This window comes from Carcharodon carcharias, chromosome 4 (assembly GCF_017639515.1).
Source record: "Carcharodon carcharias isolate sCarCar2 chromosome 4, sCarCar2.pri, whole genome shotgun sequence".
NCBI lineage: Eukaryota > Metazoa > Chordata > Chondrichthyes > Lamniformes > Lamnidae > Carcharodon > Carcharodon carcharias.
The window spans coordinates 135,135,723-135,155,014 of NC_054470.1; the positions used below are offsets into that span (position 1 = coordinate 135,135,723).

Consider the following 19,292-nt stretch of genomic DNA (forward strand, 5'->3'; position numbering starts at 1 on the left):
CCACATGCCAAATGTAAAATTCTGGCCGATGAGTTCTTTGTATTAGTGTTTACGCAGCAAGCGGATGATGACAAAATAATTGGTAGAAGCAGAGATGGTAGAGATAATGGGTGAGGTGTGAATTGTTAGATGGGATATACTGAAATGGCTGGCTATGCTTAGAATGGGTGAGTCATCTGGTCCGGATGACTCGCATCCCAGATTGCTAAAGGATGTAGATAGGGGAAGGTCTTGCCATAATCTTCCAATCTTCCCTAGACACAGGGGAGGTGCCATAGGATTGGAGAGAGGTAAATGATACACTCTTATTCAAGAAAGAGTGTAAAAACATTCCTGGTAACTACGAACTAGTCAATTTAACATCTGTGCTGGGTAAGTTTTAGAAAAAATTAGCTGGGAAACAATAAACAGGGAAAAAATAAACAAGCACCTGGAGAAGTTTGACTTTAACAGGGAGAACAAACAAGGCAAACAAGGTAAAAGGCAGATTGTGCTTGACTAACCGAATTTTTTGAAGTGTAAGGTTGATGAAGGGAAAGCAATGGATGTATCTATATGGATTTTTAAAAAAGCCTTTGGCAAAGTGCCACTTAAAGGCTGGTAACAAAAAATGAAGCTTGTGAAACAGGAAGGTCAGTGTCAGCTTGGGAAACAAATTGGCTTAAGAACAGAAAAATGTGAGCTTGAGTAAATGGTTACTCTTCAGACTGGGGGATGGTAGATAATGGTGTTCCTCAAGGGCCAGTACTAGGACTGTAAACTTTGAGATGTAGCAGGCAATAAGGATGATACTAATCGACTGCAACAGGACATAGATAGGCTAGTAGAATGGACAAATGGCAGATAAAATGTAATGCAGAAGTGTGAAATGATGCATTTCAGCAGAAGGTTTGGGGAGAGACAATATATACTTACATGTTTCTAAAGAGTGTGCAGGAACAAAGGGACCTTGGGGTTCATTTGCATAGATCTTTGAAGGTGGCAAGGCATATTGAAAGAGTAATTAACAAAGCACATGGAATCTTGGGCTTCAAAAATAGAGGTACTGAGCACAAAAACAGGGAAGTTATCCGAGACCTATATAAAGCTCTGGCTAGACCACAACTGGAATAATGTGTCCAATTCTGGTGACCATATATTAAGAAGGATGTGAAGGTCCTTGAGAGATTGCAGGGGAGATTTCAAGTTTCCAAGGAGAGGGATTTTAGCTACAAGATTAGGTTGGAGAAGCTGAAGTTGTTCCTCTTGGAGCAAAGGAGATTGAGTGGAAATTTGATAGACATGTACAAGATTATGGGCAGGTTTTTCCAGTCCCACCCACTGCTGGGGTCATCCGGTCCTACCGAAAGTCAAAGGGCTTTTGGCTGGGCTGCCGAATCTCCCACAGCAGGCCCCACCATGACAGGGCCAGAAAATCCCAGCCTATGATGGCTTTAGATAGGGTTGACAAAGAAAAACTGCTCCCATTATCTGATTGTACAATGACTCGGGAACAAAAATATAAGGTTTTGGGCAAGAGATGGAGGGGTGAGTAAGAACATTTTTATACAGCAAGTGGTAATGACCTCACTGCCTACAGAGGTGATGGAAGTGGAGATGATGATTGGTTTCAAAGGAAATTGTATGGATACTTGAGGGAAATAAATTTACAGGGCTACAGGGGTAGAGTGGATGTGGCTCATTGGTTTGCTCTACAGAGAGCTTGTATGGACTCAATTATCTGAAAGGCCTCCTTTTGTGTCTGAAGATTCAACGACCCGAATTTTCAGTAAAAGTAAAATCTTTTATAGGAGTCTGGGCTCTCAACCATGCCTCATTATGCATGCTTCGCTGAGAGCCCAGATGCCCACACAAGGTTTTACTTGTTGACACAGGTGGGGGGAGAAAGGAAAACGTTGACTGATTGACAGCTTTATGATGTTATAATAAACTATATTTTTCTGTGATCTATTTTGTCAATGGCTCAACATTCATTTGCACTAGATAAACAGGTATCAAGTGCTTATAGCTTCTGTTATTGATACTGGTTGATAGGGTTATAGCAACAGCAGATTTCTTAAAGAAAATTATGAATGGGTGTTTTTTTAAGCAGTTAAACGCATGCCATTGTTACTCTAAGGCTCATTGTTTCTATACAGAGTGTATACTGCGTGGACAGACATGGAAGTGAAATGTGTTAGCATGGGAGGTATGAGGAGCCATAGGGGTGGGCAGGGGACATAATTTGGCATGAGGTGGCATGGAGAGTGGGTGGATGTGAGGGGTAAAGGCTAGAGGGCCTAAAATATAAGCGAACAATTGGGATGAATTCCCAGAGAATCGAGATGGGCTTTTTAACCCATCTGCCTTGGCACTCGGCTGCCATTGTGGCTGTCTCTGATCTGTTCTGCAGGCAGCCAGCATGACTCCATCATGCACCCACGACCTCGGGATAAAAATTGAATCTCACAGGGCACTTTCCATCAAGGAGTGTCTTTCAAGTCAGGAAATTTCCTGACTAAAGCTACTCATCTCAAAGACAGAAATCTAGCCCTGTGACGGGTCTCTCCTGCCCCGCCTGCCACCGGGATCGTCCGGTTCTGCTGAAAGTCAATGGACTTTTGCCTGGGCTGACAAATCTCCTGCGGTGGGTCCTGCCATGATGGGGCTGGAAAACCCCTGCCTAAGTCTCCAAGCAACCTCTCTGCTGTGGCTGAATAATGCAAGTATCATTGATTGCCATAGAACAAAAAAGTTGTGAAAGTTTCCTGGGTAGCATTCACTCGTTGGCATTGCTGGCAAGCTGCACCTTTGGGGAATGAAGACTCTTCCTGTTGATGTGATTGAAGAGGTGGCCACAGTGTAAGGAATGGATTCACCAGTCTGTCCTGAAGTTAATTAATGTTATGCTACTACTGATTTCTCTTTCTATAATATAATGCTAACCATTAACCTTTGTCTGTTAAGCAGAGAATTTTAAGTCAATTTATAGTACCATGGGGCTATTGGTACTGACCATCAATGGTCAGTTTTAGGATGAAGTAATGAGAGGTTGAATTAAAGACTGCCATCGAATCATTTGATCCCAGTGTGGAAAAACAGATAAACTCAAGCAAAGTAATGTGGATGCTGCATGCAAAGCAGAAATAAAACCAGAAAATGCTGGAAACACTCAGCATGTCAGGCAGCATCTGTGGAGAGAGAAACAGAGTTCACATTAGGCACATATGGGGTTTTGCTGGTGTCCATGATGCCTGACTCTTCTAGCCTATGTTTTTTTCTTCCATATCCATGTTGTCCTCTTCCTCAAAAGAGAAGAACAAAAGAATTCCAAGAGGGAATTATATAACTTCCCAAAGAAATTGTTATTCACTGTAATTTTGCTAGTAACTTTAATATTAAAAATATAAAAAAGCTCAGCTATTCATAGTTTATTCTTCTTTCTTCCCACACGTGGTGGTGCAAAAGGCAAACAAAGCATGTGCATACGTCTGTTTTCACAGCTAGTTTTTCCTGGGAAACATCCCTAGCCTTTTGCTAGAAGCTATAGCTTGTGGGGCATCACTTCACATTAAGCAAGGCTGACCAGGAGAGTGTCCCACTCTAACCGCCTGCCATAGATATATTGGAAGGATTTATAGGTTGATAATCCACCTGCTTGACTATGTTATGAACACATCTTCCGTGGCTATCAAGTCCTGGCATGGGACTCGAACCCAAAGCTTCAGGCTCAGAGGCAGGGATGCTACCCACTAAACCTCAAGACCTCCCAACAATACAGCCATTAAAAAAACTAGAATTTTGCAGCACAGTTCAATAATGTCCTTTAGTGTGTGTTTTGCCTTTGGGACATAGTGGCTGGAATTTTATGGCTCCGTCGCAGTTGGGGACAGGGCTGTAAAACGCAGGAAGCTGTTCTAAACTCCACTGACTTCAGTGGAACTGTAAAATCCCACCGTAAAATCCCACCCAGTGTTTTAGGGGGACAGGAAGTGGATTAAAATATCAAGGACGATGAGGCCATATACACCTGTTAACATTTACACGAGGTGGGGTGGTTTGGACTTGGAAGGCCCCTGCCCAAGTTTCATTTATCCAGCAACTACATACTGCCCAAAATAAGGCAGGTTTGAGTGCATAATCCAGGTAATGTGAGACCAAGTGCTGGAAAAATGCAGCAGGTCTGGCAACATCTGTGGAGAGAGAGAGATAGATTCAAGTCCAATATGAGTGAGGTGATACACATTGGAAGGAGTAAGTATTCAATGAACGGCATGACACTAGGAAGTTCTGAGGAACAAAGTGACCTTGGCGTGTGTATCAATAGATCTCTGAAGGCAGAGGGGCATGTTAGTGGGGTGGTGAAAAAGGCATATGGGACACTTGCCTTTATCAATCGAGGCATGGATTACAAAAGTAGGGAGGTCATGTTGGAGTTGTATAGAACCTTGGTGAGGCCACAGCTAGAGTATTGTGTGCAGTTCTGGTCGCCACATTGCAGGAAGGATGTGATTGCACTGCAGAGGTTACAGAGGAGATTCACCAGGATGTTACCTGGGATGAAACATTTAAGTTATGAAGAGAGGTTGGATAGACTTGGTTGTTTTTGTTGGAGCAGAGAAGACTGAGGGGCGACCTGATCGAGGTATACAAGATTATGAGGGGCATGGACAGGGTGGATAGGAAGCAGCTGTTCCCCTTAGTTGAAGGGTCAGTCACGAGGGGACACAAGTTCAAGGTGAGGGGCAGTAGGTTTAGGGGAGATGTGAGGGAAAACTTTTTTTACCCAGAGGGTGGTGATGGTCTGGAATGCGCTGCCTGGGAGGGTGGTGGAAGCGGGTTGCCTCACATCCTTTAGAAAGTACCTGGATGAGCACTTGGCACGTCATAACATTCAAGGCCATGGGCCTAGTGATGGTAAATGGAATTAGGTAGGTAGGTCAGGTGTTTCTCACATGTTGGTGCAGACTCGATGGGCTGAAGGGGCTCTTCTGCACTGTGATTCTGAGATTCTTTTTCTTTTGATAGACTACTTAGAATCTGGGTTGCAAATAGTGAATGTCTAGAGCACTACTTGACAAGGCTGAATAGCCGAATTGGAAATTATGTCTGCTCACTGATGCTGCATTGTAATACTCAGTAACTCTGTTTATTTCATTTCTAAACTGCTGATCCATAGGCTCTTCCTAAAAACGATTTTTTATATTTAATTTTTTTTAATGCTAATCACTCCCTCTATCTTTGCAGAATTGATTCCTTACCTGTGTAGCAGGCATCAGTATACAGATACTCCAAGAAGGAGAGAAAGGTTTCCTTGGAAACACCTTGAATAGGAACCTGACACGCTTTTGTTTCAGCATAATATCCACTAAACATTGCTGCCATCACCTCACAACGAGCCACCAATACTGCTCTATGAGCATATATAGATGTACCTTAAGTGTGAGAGAGAAAGACAGAGACAGAGAATGTGAATTCATTCAGAACTGGCTATTCAAATGAAACAATTTATTCCGTTGTTGTCATGAATAAAGACAAAAAGACAATAACATCAACACAGCAACAAAAAGCCCAAGGGCATCATTTTCAAAAAACATTTCCCCGAAGCAAGATTTCTTTTTGCAATACTTATTTGCAAGAAATACCTTCTAACATATTTTATAGTTTATGCTGCTTTTTGTAAAAATAAAGGCACAACTCAGGAATATGTGGTGTTCTTTCTTTGGATTTAAACTGCTTAAGACAGGTGGAGTTCCTGGCTACCAATGTTTACAAAGAAGAAGTGAGGTGAAATACTTTTCAGCAAGGTTAATGTGGAATATATGTAGCATATTTTCAGAAATAAAAGTGTTGGTGGGAAATGCTGAACTGATTTGAAAGAACCCTCGAAGGGTAGTCCAATGCAGACTGGCTTTGACCAAGATCCAGAATAAACCAGCTGCACATCCTTTCAGCAGTGATACAGTGGGACTTCAGCAGGGAATAAAAATTGTATCATTAAATTAAATAAAGGCTTCAATCCTTGCATCCCTTGACATTAATTAATTTGCATTTTTGTACTTTTGTAAACAATTGTAATATTGGCCCTAACTTCCACGCTCTGGGTGTTGTAACTGGGGGTACCGAAAGATGAGCTAGGGACAACCCTTGCCCCCCAACCAGAAGTCCCCACCATCAGGATTGCACAGCAACTGCCTGGGAAGTTCAAACTTCCCGGCTTGCCCTCCCCGCCCATCAACTATCCCCAACATCCCCGACTACGCACCCCAACCCCCCCAATGTCCCCCCACTGACTATCCCCCTGACTACCCTCCCACTGCACCCCCCTCCACCCCACAGGACCCCCTGGCTGCCCTTCCCTCCCCTGACTACCCTCCCACACCACCCTCTGACCACTCGCGCCCCCCCCCCCAAGACTAACCATCTCCTGACCACTTGACCCCCCCAATGACCACCCGACAACCCCTACCGATCACCCAAACCAACCACCTGCCCTCTGCCCTCTGCTCTCCACACCCCCCCCACCCGACTATCTCAATCCTATCCACTTACCTTACAACCCCTTCTCCCTAGCTTCAGTGACTTGTCATTTAAATCTACCTGCTTTACAGCAGTTAGTGCTGTAAAAAAGGGGGCATGTCTTCCTTACCTCCGACTTTCCTACCCTCCACAGAAGGCCTCAGGCACCTGCTGCACTACATTGTTCTCGCCCAGCCTGAGTCGGAAGGTCGAGCAAGAAAGGAATTGCTTCATTTCCAGTTAAGTAACTAGGAGCGGAGAGGCAATCCAACTCTGATTGCCAGTCCCTAGAAGTTATGTTTTGCTGAAATAGCCATGAAAAAATGCATTATTTACAAATCTTCCTGGACATGTTCAAAGTTGTAAAATCACAGAAGTGTGGATTTGTAGTTTGATGCATAAAAAACCAATTAATGCAGCTGCAAACTGCCCAAACACCACCGTAAAATAATGAAGAACTGATCACAACATTACTGGACCCACACCAACAACCATGCTTCAACACACACATACTGATCGCAATGGTGTTATTCATTATAAAGTTCTCCAAGATAAAGGAGAAATAACTCCAATAAAGAACACTTAGTTGAAAGAATTGAATGCGTTTTTCCTTTCAATCGGATGTTACAATCCAGAGTTTACACACATTAGTGAGAACAAGACCTCAATGTACTTTCCAGTGGTGACAAATCAGGCTAGAATTTCTGGCTGGAGGGTGTAGGTGGGTGATATTCCAATGGTGGGAAAATATTTGCACCATCACAAAATAGCCCTAAGTGGGGCCTTCATTGGATGAACTAGATTCCTGCCTGTGAAATGGGTAGCCCATCCCAGGAAAAATCCCTCGGAGGTGGAAATATGTTGGGGAGACGTCCCGATATGGCTCACCTCCTTTTCCCTGGCACCCACCTCCAAACCCGTCTCAATGGGGCTGCGGAAATCCAACCCATTGTCCCTAAAAAGATGACGAATTAAAAAACAAAAGACACTCACTTTTCAAAACAAAGTAAACTAACCTTGCTTGTCCTGCTTTCTACCCTTAATTAGTACATTCCTTACAACCTTCAACACCTCTTTGTCCTTTTTGTCCTATGACATCTTTTGGCTATCTCCACCTATCACTGGCCCTCTATCAAGTTCTACCTGTCCCAAACCACACCCCCCCCCACCCCCTTAAACCAGCTTATATTTCACCTCTCTTCTATTTTTCTTAGTTCTGTTGAACAGTCATACGGACTCGAAATGTTAACTGTGTTCCTCTCCACAGATGCTGCCAGACCTGCTGAGTTTTTCCAGGTATTTTTATTTTGGATTTCTAGCATCTGCAGTTTTTTGATTTTAAACTAATTTGTGCTTTCTCCCCACAGAAATGCTGGGCAAAGATTAAATCATCAGAGTTTGTAACTGTTTTACTATAATTCCAATTTGTTATTGGGAAAGTGGCTGCTTAAGGTGTTCTCAAGAAATATTGTTGAATTATTTGAAGTTTCATTGAACATGATTGCTGTGGATTTGGAGAATTTCTCCCCTACTATAAAGCGATGTTAAGAGCATTAACAAACCAAAAATAATAATTCAATTCCACAGAGGCAGAACATTTTTCCTTCTATAGTGAGAAATGAACTCCATACCTTGTACTATAAAAATGACATCAGCCAAGCCAGGATTTTGAAAGAAAAGGCTTAATGAGCAGCAGCAACTTTGAGATTGTCCTTTACTGTTTGCTGCTTGATTGCTGACATCACTGGAATAAAACATCTAGAAGATATAAAAAAAAGCATTGGGATATCTAAATTTAGCCATTTGTACTTTCTCATACCACTCCTAACTTGGTCATATTGGTTTTTAAAAATCTATTATTCTTTTCTTTTAGAGATTTTTCTTTAATGAATTCCAGCAAACTACAATAAGGAAAGGATTGGGAATTAAAATATGTTCTGTCAACGTGGCACTACAAAACTTTGAACGCTGTTGCTTGTTGCTATATTCCATTGACTTGTTTGGCTGCCTGTTCACTGGGGATTGTTGTCTGTATTGTTACATTCTTATTTTTAAAGGGATATTTCTAATATTTTTCCAAAAAATGTTTCTTTGGGTGAGGTGAATTTTGTAACTCTTCATCCATTCCACCAATGCAGTATTAATTGATAAAGCTTCCAAGATGAGCTTCCAGCCACCTAGCTGCGCCATCACTATAACCGCCTACTTCCACTTCCATAACATCACCCAACTCCGCCATGCCTCAGCTCATCCGCTACTGAAACCCAGGCCTTTGCTACATCTACACTTGACCATTCCAATGAATTCTTAGATGGCTCCCATCTTCCACCCTTCATACACTTGAGCTCATCCAAAACTCTGCTGCCAATGCCCAACCTCACACAAAGCTCCATTTACCCATTAACTCTGTGGTCGCTGGCTTACAAGGGCTCCACATTGAGCAATGCCTTGATTATAAAATTTTCAACATCCACCAGTTAATTAACACACTTTGGAGCGTTAAATGGTTGCAGGGCAGCGGATATCAGCCGGGATGCGTTCCCCAGTGACTCTTCAGATGGCAGGGCAGGAAAACCTGCCATCCAAAAAACCCTGGTCCAAGGTTCCATGGCTGCTTTGCTTCCTGGGATGGCTGCAGTGCTGGCAGTGCCAGGGCAGGTATTGAAGAGCTGCAAACCTCTGATTGGCCAGCAGCTCTCAGAGGCAAGACATACGCTGTTTGGGCCCTGGGAATCTTGGCGCCAACTCACTAAGCACCTGATTGGCTTTTAATAGCATCAGGGCACCCAGAAATGGCCACGGCTGGGATGTCATTGGCTCTCCAGCACCGCCGTGGTTATTAAATCAAACCATAAATCTCAGTGTGATTTGAAGCATGCTTGCTGCTGAAACCCTTATTTATGCCTTTGTTACCTTTAGACTCGAGTGTTCCAATACACTTCCAGCTGGTCTATAAATTTGAGGACATCCAAAACTCTGCTGCCCATTTCTTAACTCGCATAAATTCCTGTTTCCTTATCACCCCTGAGCTCACTACATTGGCTTGCGGTCAAGCAATGCCTTACTTTTAAAATTCTCATCCCTCGCCCCTCCCTATCTCTGTAATCTCCTCCAGGCTCACAACTGCCCAAGACATCTATGCTCCTCTAATTCTGGCCTCTTGTGAATCTCAATTTTAATTGCTTCACCAGTGGTGGATACGCCTTCAGCTGTCTAGGTCCTCAGCACTGAAATACCCTCCCTACACCTCTCTGCCTTGCTTTCTCACTTGCCTCCTTTAAGACGCTTCTTAAAACCTACTATCTCTTTGAGCAAGCTTTTGGTCATCTGACCTAATATCTCCTTATATGGTTCAGTGTCACAATAGCACTTTGGGACACTTCATTACATTAAAGGCCCTATATAAATATAAATTGGTGCTGTTGTTATTGTTGCTGCATCATTAGATGATGAATTCACAAACAAATGAGAAAACTTTGTCAAATATTTTCACTAAGCCAGGCCCATCTTAAATTGAAAACTTAAAGTAATTGCAAATGAAGATGAATCGTTTTGACATTGTATGAAAGCAATCACACATATTGCAAATTCTTGCAAAAAATGATGCCTGGAAAAGTTTTTTCATTTAACTGAGGAAATAATTTTAAATGATTTATGAATGTAAGATGTCAACTAATATCTCAACAAGAGAAGAAAAACATTCAAAAATATTGAGATAATTTCCCTGGGTCTAAACTCAAGCACACATTCCACCAACCTTTTCAGTCGTTCTTTGTACCTCTACTAGTTTTAAATGATTTGTGTTCTTGGACTCCCAAAGCTTGTTGCTCCTCCACGGTTCCCAGTTTGTCATAATTTATAAAATAATCCAATTTATCCAAATTTGGTCCAAATTGGATATCCTCAGATCAGCCATGATATTAACCCCCAATCCCAACTACAGATGGGAGATATCCATGGGGGCAATTAAAGAAAACCACAAGCCTAACATGTCATGTGCACACTCACTGCCATTTTTAAGGTGGCAGATATCAGGGCATCTAATTATCATATTTAAATCAGGTTCCCACAGTGCAACCGGAAGTCACATTTAAAAGTGATTGCTGCTGGGGGTTTGCCGAGGCTCGGGAAACCCAGCTGTGAAAAGGAGGCAGGTGCTGCCAGCTCCGCAAGTTAAGTGCCTGTCATAGCACTCCTTGTGGACCAGGAAGAGGAGTTCTCCACCCAGCCCTTTATGGAAACCTTCAGTCTTTCCACCACCAATCATAGCCTCTCCCTATTCTCTTTCCCCAAACAATCAATACCTCTCTCTCTCTCTCTCTCCTGCTGATCACTGCCTCTTTTTCTCTCTCCCATCTCAATCACTGACCTCCATCCCTCATCATTGAGTCCCAGCCTCCCTACTGCTCCTGATTGTTGGGGACCATCCCCAAGGCTCCTTGGTTGCGCCCTCCTGCTGCTTTTTCCTCGCAGCCACCAGCAAAACTGACAACTTGGCTGGCTGCCAGGCAGGAATCAGATCCAAAAAACCATAACAAGGTCCAGCCATTAATTGCAAGCCCCTGGCCCTTCTGGGTATTTTGGCTGATTACAAGTCCCCTGGTACCCTCTCCACAAGTATTGGGGCCTTGGTGAATGAGACTGTCTTAGATTGGTTCATCCACAAATTAACCCTAATTGTATAGCAAGCACTTCTCTCCCACTCACTTCTTATCTGAAAGAAATAGCATACAGTATAACAAATCATAACAAGAACTCAAATTGAAACACTTCATGATGAAGCATATGCTGCTATGTTATACCTCTGGGCTGCCATCTCTATATCTTTAAAGAATAATTAAATAGTACAAAAGCGGTATAAAAATAGACTTCCTATTTCCTTGCTATGCATTTGCCATTAAATTATTTGGCTACCTACCTTAGCATTGCATTTGAAGAGAAGCTTGAGTGTTTCCATCACATTTTTGACTTGTTCTAGATTTTTCAGTTTCTTCCAGAGGATTGATTTTAGTTCATCCCAGCAGTTAGTGCCTATTAACAGATCAAATGTTTTTTGTAACTGATTACCATACCTGATTTACAAAATTGTAAGTTTTAAATTTTTAATTTTTGATCAGATTCAAAATTAGGCAGAATTATTTAAGGGGGATATTTCCCTCCAATAGATAATTGCTGGGGAAAACACTGGCATGAGTGTAAAGTGGGGAAAACAACTTCTTAAGATTTTCCTGTACATTTTTAAAGCTTCTGTTGACGTGAATTGTATTCTAAGCAGTTGGGTAATCAAGTGTCCACCATTTAAAGCGTTATTTTCTATAGCATGAATCAGGAAATCTTTGCATCTTAAAATACGTTTCGCTTCCACGACAGCAACATTTAAAACCCGAAGAAATTAGATGCAAGACACGCAAGTTCTCTGCAACCTGGTGGGGGAAAATAAAGCAAAATTAATAACATTAATTAAAATTTAAAATAACTAAAATAATAAAATTAAAGCAAAATTTATTTTTAAATTGCTATTCTAAAGCACCACAAGTTAGGATTTTTTTAAAAATTCTTTAACGGGGTGTGGGTATTGTTGGCAAGGCCACCATTTTTGCTGATCCCTAATTGCCCTTGAACTGAGTGGCTTGCTAGGCTATTTCAGATGGCAGTTAAAAGTCCACCAAATTGTGGATGGTCTGGAGTCACACGTAAACCAAACGGAGTAAAGATGGCAGATTTCCTTCCCTAAAGAACATTAGGAGCCAGATGGGTTTTCATAACAATCAAGGGTAATTGCCATGGTCACCATTACTGAGACTAGCTTTATACTGCAGATTTATTAATTAAATTTAAATTCCACCAGCTGCTATGGTGAGATTTGAACCCATGGGCAGAATTTTACAGTCCCGTCAAAGCCAATGAACTTTTGAAAGACTCGCCTCATTTTACAGTCCCACCCCTGCTGCAGCAGGGCCATAAAATTCTGCCCCATGTCTCCAGAGCATTAATTTTGCCACTGCAAGAACACTCTCTGGAATTAAGGGCAAGCTGTAATTTTATATTAAATACTCATTAAGGAATGCTTCCTCAGGCAGGGAGTTCCCACGTTCCCAGCCAATCATGTACAAAATGGATGGCAGCTGACTGGTACAGCAAGTGAGACTGAGCATACAATTGACTCTAGTCAATCCATGGGGAGGTGGTGGTATAGTGGTATTGTCACTGAGCTCATATTCTAGAAACCCAGGGTAATCCGCTGGGGACCTGGGTTTGAATCCCACCACAGCAGCTGGTTAAATCTGATTTCAATAATAAATCTGATGACCATGAAACCATTGTTGATTGTTGTAAAAACCCATCTGGTTCACAAATGTCCTTTAAGGAAACCTGCTGTCCTTACCTGTGATAATGTGACTCTTAAATGCAAGGCCATATGGCCAGTGATGCCCCTATCCCATGAATGCATAAAAAAGTGGGTGAATTGCAGCTTGGACTCCCCCAAAGGCCAGCAACTCACTTTTTTTTCTCATATCAAGGGACACAGTTCGCTGCATTACGGGAAGAGTGGGTGAGGATGGCTTACAACACCATGCAGCACAACACACTTTCACTTGCATTTACTGATTTGCAGAAGAAGACCTGAGATGTACCAATGGTGGCACAAAAACCAAGATATTTGATCGCAAAAAACATTTCTCAATTCAACAAACTATGAAAACAGAATGTATGTGAGGTTAAACCTTGCTATATGACTTGAAATTTACCTGGCTGCTATTTTAAAATTGTTTTAAAGTGGTGTTGTTATGCCATTATGTTGTATTGCAATTTCACCTAAAGCTACCACAGTAAAACATGCATTCTGTACACAAACTGATCTCATTTGGGATGTCTATAGTCATGAATCACATCAACACCCCAACCTTAAATAGTACTTCACAAGAGGTGAAGAATGGACAGTTAGGAAAAGGAAAGGTGCTCAAGGCATAGGGCAGAATTTTCTGTGTCTGCTGGCATTGGGTGTGTTTGGTGGTGTGAGCGGACAATATGGCAAGAAGGCCAAAAATCAACCAGTTCACAATTATCTGCTCTGCCCATCAATGACGGGCCACATTTTCCACCATCGGACTTCGGGAACTTCTTTGTAATACATCTGCATATCATTATAAGCCCAGCTGTCCGGAATCATCCCCCCACGCTGGATCACCCAAGCAAATCAACGGAAAAACACACCCGTGCAGAACACGTGTTGAGGTACAGAAGTCGGGACTTACCGTTAGGGTCTTGCTCACATCACAGACATCCGAGGAGCAGAAAGATACAGGAGCCTGACAGCAATGGGACCCTGGAGGAACATCCATCACATGCTGAGCAGATTCTCACGGACATGGCTCTGCCACAAAGCAGCTCACGGTAGGTGGAAAATCACTGTTGAGAGTTTGCTCAGTGTCTCAGCCATGGTCTGCAATGGATGGTTGTTCAAGGGGGTAGCGAGGAAGGTCCAGCTGTGTTTAGAAGAGGAAGATGTATTGGGGGTGAGAGGGGAATGTCTAGGCTTGACTGGGATAGGAAGGTGTGTCCAGGTGTGGAGCGGGGGTGGCGGGGGGGGGGGGGGGGGGTGGTGATGTTGGGGTTGGGGGGGGAACAGAAATGTCGGGTGGGGTGAGATTGGGAGCGGGGGAATGAAGGTGTCGATGGGTGGGATTTGGAGCAGGGGAGGGAGTACGGGGGAGGAGGGAATAACAGGGAAGAATATGGCAACTGGGGAAGTAGGTGTAAGGGGGACGAAGGTGTAAGCAAAGGAGTTCGGAAGGGGGAAGAAGTCCAGAGAGGGGAAGGAGTCTGGAGAGTGGAAGGAGTCCAGGGGGAGGGAGTTCGGGGGAGGAAGGGGCCCTGAGAGAGGAAGGGGTAAGGGTGGAGGAAAAAGTAAGGCTGGAGGAAGGAATCGGGAAGGGGGAAAGAATAAGCCTGGTAGAAGGAGTCCGGAGAGGGGTAAGAGTAAGGGTGGATGAAGAAGTCAGGAAGGGGGGAGGACTAAGCGGGGGAATTGGCCGGGGTGGGGGGGGAGCTCCAAGGGGGAAAAGAAGTTCCAAGGAGCGATGGAGTCCAGAGAGCGGAAGGTGTCCGGGAGGTGGTGGGAAAGAGTCCAGGTAGGGGAAGGAGTCCGCATGGGGGAAGGAGTCTGGTGGGGGAAGGAGTCCGGGGGAAGGGAGGAGGAGTCTGGAGGCGGGGAGATGGAAGGAATGAAGGTGGGGAAGTGGGGGGTAATGTCCAGGTGAATATTCAAGGGAGGGGTCTGTAGAGTCGATGACTGCCTCCTGGGGTGTGGACTGAGGGTGGACATCATAGGAGGGAATGGTGAGAATGACCGAGGGCAGAGTGAGATGGTAGGGTGAGGGTGCCATGATAGCAGTAGAAGGGATGTCGAGGGTTGTTGGTGGGGATTTGGAGGCAGGCACGGACCCTGGGGGTGGGAAGGAGGAGGTCGGGGAGGTTAATGTGGATGGGGGTGGAATTTTTGGGAAGGGAATGTGCAAGTTCACCTGGACATTGGGTTGTGGCTGGTAAGTGATGGTGGGGAGGTGGAAAGTGATGCCAGTGGGGTCGACAGTGATGGGGTAAAGGAAATGGGTGACGAGGATGGGAAGGGTGGTGGGGGAGATAGGTGACCTCAAGAAAAACTCTACCACCACCATGCTTGTAAAATCAAAAGTGAAACATGGTGGGCGAGAAAAGGTGCTGCATGGGAGTGTGATCAGTGGGTGGGCGGAGATGCAGGTCAGCTCAGATGGACACCCGAGAGTGAAGCCCAGCAGGCAGCCTTGAAAATGAACAGGACATTGAGATGAGTGTGATGGGGGAAGGATCCGTGAGTGTGGCACAGTACTTGCACGAGGCTCCAAAAGGCGTTGCCATGCACAACATCTCCAGAATCACTCGTGGAATGGCTGCGTGTAGCTGAACTGCTAGTGGGCTGGGGGGTAGGGGAGGGGGATGCAGGGGAAGGGCTCGCGAAGTCTATAAGTGAAGCTGAAAGACACCACTACACATTATTCAGTGAAAGTGAATATATTTTCAGGTTGTAAAGTGACAAAATGTGTTCACCCATGCAACCAACTGTGATCAGAAATTCTTAATTGTTTTACGCCTTAGATTTCTAGGTGCTGCCCTGACATCCGCAGCAGGGGTGGAGACAGCTTGTGCAATGGTTGGCCCTATTGCCTCTGATGACTTTGGCATGAGTCTTCTGGAGAGCCGAGGCCTTGGGGGCCCCAGCTTGCTTTGCCTGTCCTCCTGTGGGCCAACTGCTCCCTCTGCGGTGGCAAAGGATGAGGTTGAGGGGGTCACAGGCAAAGGGGACTGAGAGGGAGAGGACAGACTGAGATTCCTGAGAGGATGACCAGGGATGTCCAGCTGCCACTCCTCCTCCCTTTGGGTTCCCCAGGGCCCTGGCCTGACTTCTTGAGGGGAAGGAGCACCAGGAAGGACATCGAGGTGCCGTGGTTCTCTCTCGCATTGCCATTGCGGGAACTCACCCATGGCTACCGTGATGGAGTGCACGTCTGTGCGCACCTCTGCGTTCTGCTGGACCAGTATCCATTCTTCCCATGGAGACCTCCATACACACACGTAAACAGCAGTTCACCAGAGAGCAGGTGGAAGCACTCCTCTGACTCACGTCTGTCTGCCAACAGCTTAGTGTGATTTCCCCCACTTTCTGCTGACTCTCCAGGATGAGTTGGAAGGCCGAATCCAGAGGCTCGTCACCTGACTCGGACCTCACAGATGCCTGATCCCCAGCAGTCCGAGCCAGGGAGCTCAGCTAAAACTGCCTCCTCCTGCTGCAGACATGTGTCCGTGCAGTGACCACCAAATTGTTAACCCAAGCCTGCTCTAGATCTAAGTCCCACCGAGGTGTGTGTCTCTGTGCTGGTGGAGGGTGTGGGTAAGCACTGTGATGGGTCTTCCAGGCTGCTTATTTCCAGCTCTTCAATGGAGGAGGAGCCCTCTTGGCTGGAGGTGAGAACCAAGATGGAACTGAGGGACAGGATGAGGGTGTCGGTCGCTTGGCAGAGCTCCCTGTTAACCAAAGTAGAGATAATTAGTGCATGGCAGCAGAGTCAAAAGCAGGAGAGAGAGAGCACTCACAGTTACATTGAGAGGAATGATGTGGTGCAGGATCCTCACTAGGGTGTTCACTGCCGACTTCACTGTCACTGCAGGCATGGTCCATGTCCTCACCAGTCAGCACAATGGCATGCTTCTCAATGTGAGTGAGGCGTCTAATGTGGGCCATCGTGCTGATGGGGCTGGGACCTCTCCCTGTTGATATGAGCCAGCTTCTCCTGCATGAAAACTGATGGAGAGAGTGTGAGCAGGTCACATGGCACTGCATGGAATGTCTGTGTGGTGAGCGGAGCCATGGACAGATATGAGGTGAGGAAGATGTGAGGGTGTGTGTGTGTGTGTGAGTTAGTGGTATTGTCCCATGATGTGTAAGATCCCTGTGGATGTGTGATTGGCTTGAGTTGAGTGATAAGATTGAATGACTTATCCTGACAGAACGGATGGGACCATTCATTCTCTTGTGGCACTGGGCGGCTGTCCTCTTTTGCAAGGCATTGGCAATGACCACAGCTGCCATCGTCTCCCACGCTGGACTGGCGACCTTGCTTGCTGGTCTTTGTCCAGAACAGGTGTAGAGGACATCATAGTGGGCCTCCATGATGTCCAAGCTCAAGGGATGCGTCACTAAACCAGGGGGCTGCAGCCTTCTTGCCTTTTGGGGCCATTTCTTCTTTGCAGCAGCCCTGGGCTGGAAGCACTGAGAGGTGTGCGCGCGGCTGCATTTTAAATATGGCGCCCGAAGTGAGGAAGTAAGAGCTGGCCTGCTATCGAAACGGTGTGTTTCCCAGGAATGCACGATTAATGAGGCGGGATTGGGACGATGCAGTGTGAAAAGCTGCCATTGCGGCTGCTGGAAAAAACGTTCTTTTTCCCGCCCACTGCCACACTTAATGCAAACCTGGGATGATTACGCCAATAGTTAGAGAGGGAGGTTTTAAGGAGAGTTTGAAGATGAAAGAGAGGTGTAGCAAGATGGATGCGTTTAGGAAGAGAATTCCAGATGGCAAGTGATAGTGGCTAAGGATGAGGAGAGTACTGGGAATTCAAGTCAGGAGTCAGAAAAGATGTGAGGGCTTGAGCAGTGATGAGGATGAGGTAGAGATGTGGGTGGAATATGTTTCAACATAAAGGTTGCTAATGTGCAATTGGACAGCTCAGCATGCTACAAATACAGAGTTTATAAGATTGTTATGATTTAAGACTGTCTCTTTAAGGTTAAAATGGAGGAATGAAGGGGGTCAAGTGACCTGCTCTGAATTCTGCCCGACAGCAAGTCTTGGTTGTTACAGGTTAAAGGGGGCCTAAATTGTTTTACTTGGAAGAAGATGCTAGATGATCACACCTGTAGACAATGGTAAGAGCAGTTATGCTGACCACGGGTAGGTCTGGATTTTGCTACCAAGGTAGAGAGCTCAAGTCAGGCAATTGCCCAACTCGGCAGATCTGCCTTGGTTTAAAGGGCCCCTTCAAACCCAATTTTTTGATCCAAGAAGGAAGGAGCGGGATAAATTTGGGCCCAGGGAGCCTGGAAGCTGATCCTTGGTGGCCACACGGGTGCGCTGGACTTTGTTCCAGTTGTTAAGCCCTCTAGCCCTCACCCTTCACACTCCCATGCCACCCACCCAGGGCCCTGCCATGCCAACCCTTGCCCCCCACCAATGCCCCATGCCCACTCATACACCCCAAACCACCTCATATCTCCATGCCACCTCCATAGCCACTCACCCAGTATCCACCATAGGCAGACCTCAGGAGCCATGTGTAGATGAAAAACAAACTTCTAACAATCTAAACAATTCTCACTCATACACACTTGTTAATGAAAAAACTCCCATTCATAAATCCTATTCAAAGCTTGTAAATCTCAAGTGTTCAATCTCTAATAAAAACAAACTTCTATTCAGAGCCCACATCAAAGACAGTTAACTCTTTAATAGCCTCTTAAACTGTCAACTATGAACTCAGAAGCCCCTGCTGAGATAATTTGAAACTCAGCCAAGCATTCTGACATTGGGAACTGTCAAACAAAGAACTCTATTAAAATTGCATGACTAGATGGTAACTTTTCTTTCTAACCTACACCAGATGCCCTGTCAATCAAAGAACTCCAGCAGAGGTGTTTTTTTAACTCTCACTGATAGCTTCAGACTTTTTTCTCATGCTTTAAGAACTGGGGATTTAAAAAACTTCAGATCATGATACTGGATAAGGTCTGTTTCAGTGTCCCCTTCAAAAGCATTTACATCTACTCTAACAATTTGTGACTTTCACACTGCAAAAGTGCAACAGGCCCTGCAACATTGAAAATGGGATCTGTTTAAAGTCAGCACTAAGTTCAAATGGCCCTGCTGAGTTCAGGTTTCCCTCCTGTGTGAGTCATGTTCCACCCCTTCCCCTGTCAGCAAAAATCAGATCTGTCAAAAATGGGCGTGGTACTTCTACATCCGGGTCCTGCCCACCATTTTTAAAGGTCTACAAAGTCTCCACAACTCTGAAAATCCATCCCTTAGTCTTCAAGTCTCACAAGGTAGAGTTAGGATTATTTACTTTTATAAACAAGTTATACCTTGAACTGTCTGCGCAATTCCAAGATAGAGTGGAGTTGGGACTAGAGGATAGCTAATTAGCATTTCTACCTGGATATAAGGCCTATGGATTCACAATGCCATGGGGATAGGCCTTGG

At 44.9% G+C, this 19,292-nt stretch overlaps 1 protein-coding gene across 1 annotated transcript in view; it reads right to left on the reverse strand.

Moving 5' to 3' along the window:
* rhobtb3 (Rho related BTB domain containing 3) overlaps positions 1–19,292 on the reverse strand; it is a 136,799-nt gene that overhangs the window by 26,304 nt on the left and 91,203 nt on the right. The window contains exons 7-9 of the mRNA XM_041185421.1: positions 11,417–11,529; positions 8,130–8,256; positions 5,241–5,414 (exon numbers count right to left, since the gene is read on the reverse strand). Coding sequence (XP_041041355.1) covers positions 5,241–5,414; positions 8,130–8,256; positions 11,417–11,529 — 414 coding nt within the window. The remainder of the gene's footprint in view (positions 1–5,240; positions 5,415–8,129; positions 8,257–11,416; positions 11,530–19,292) is intronic.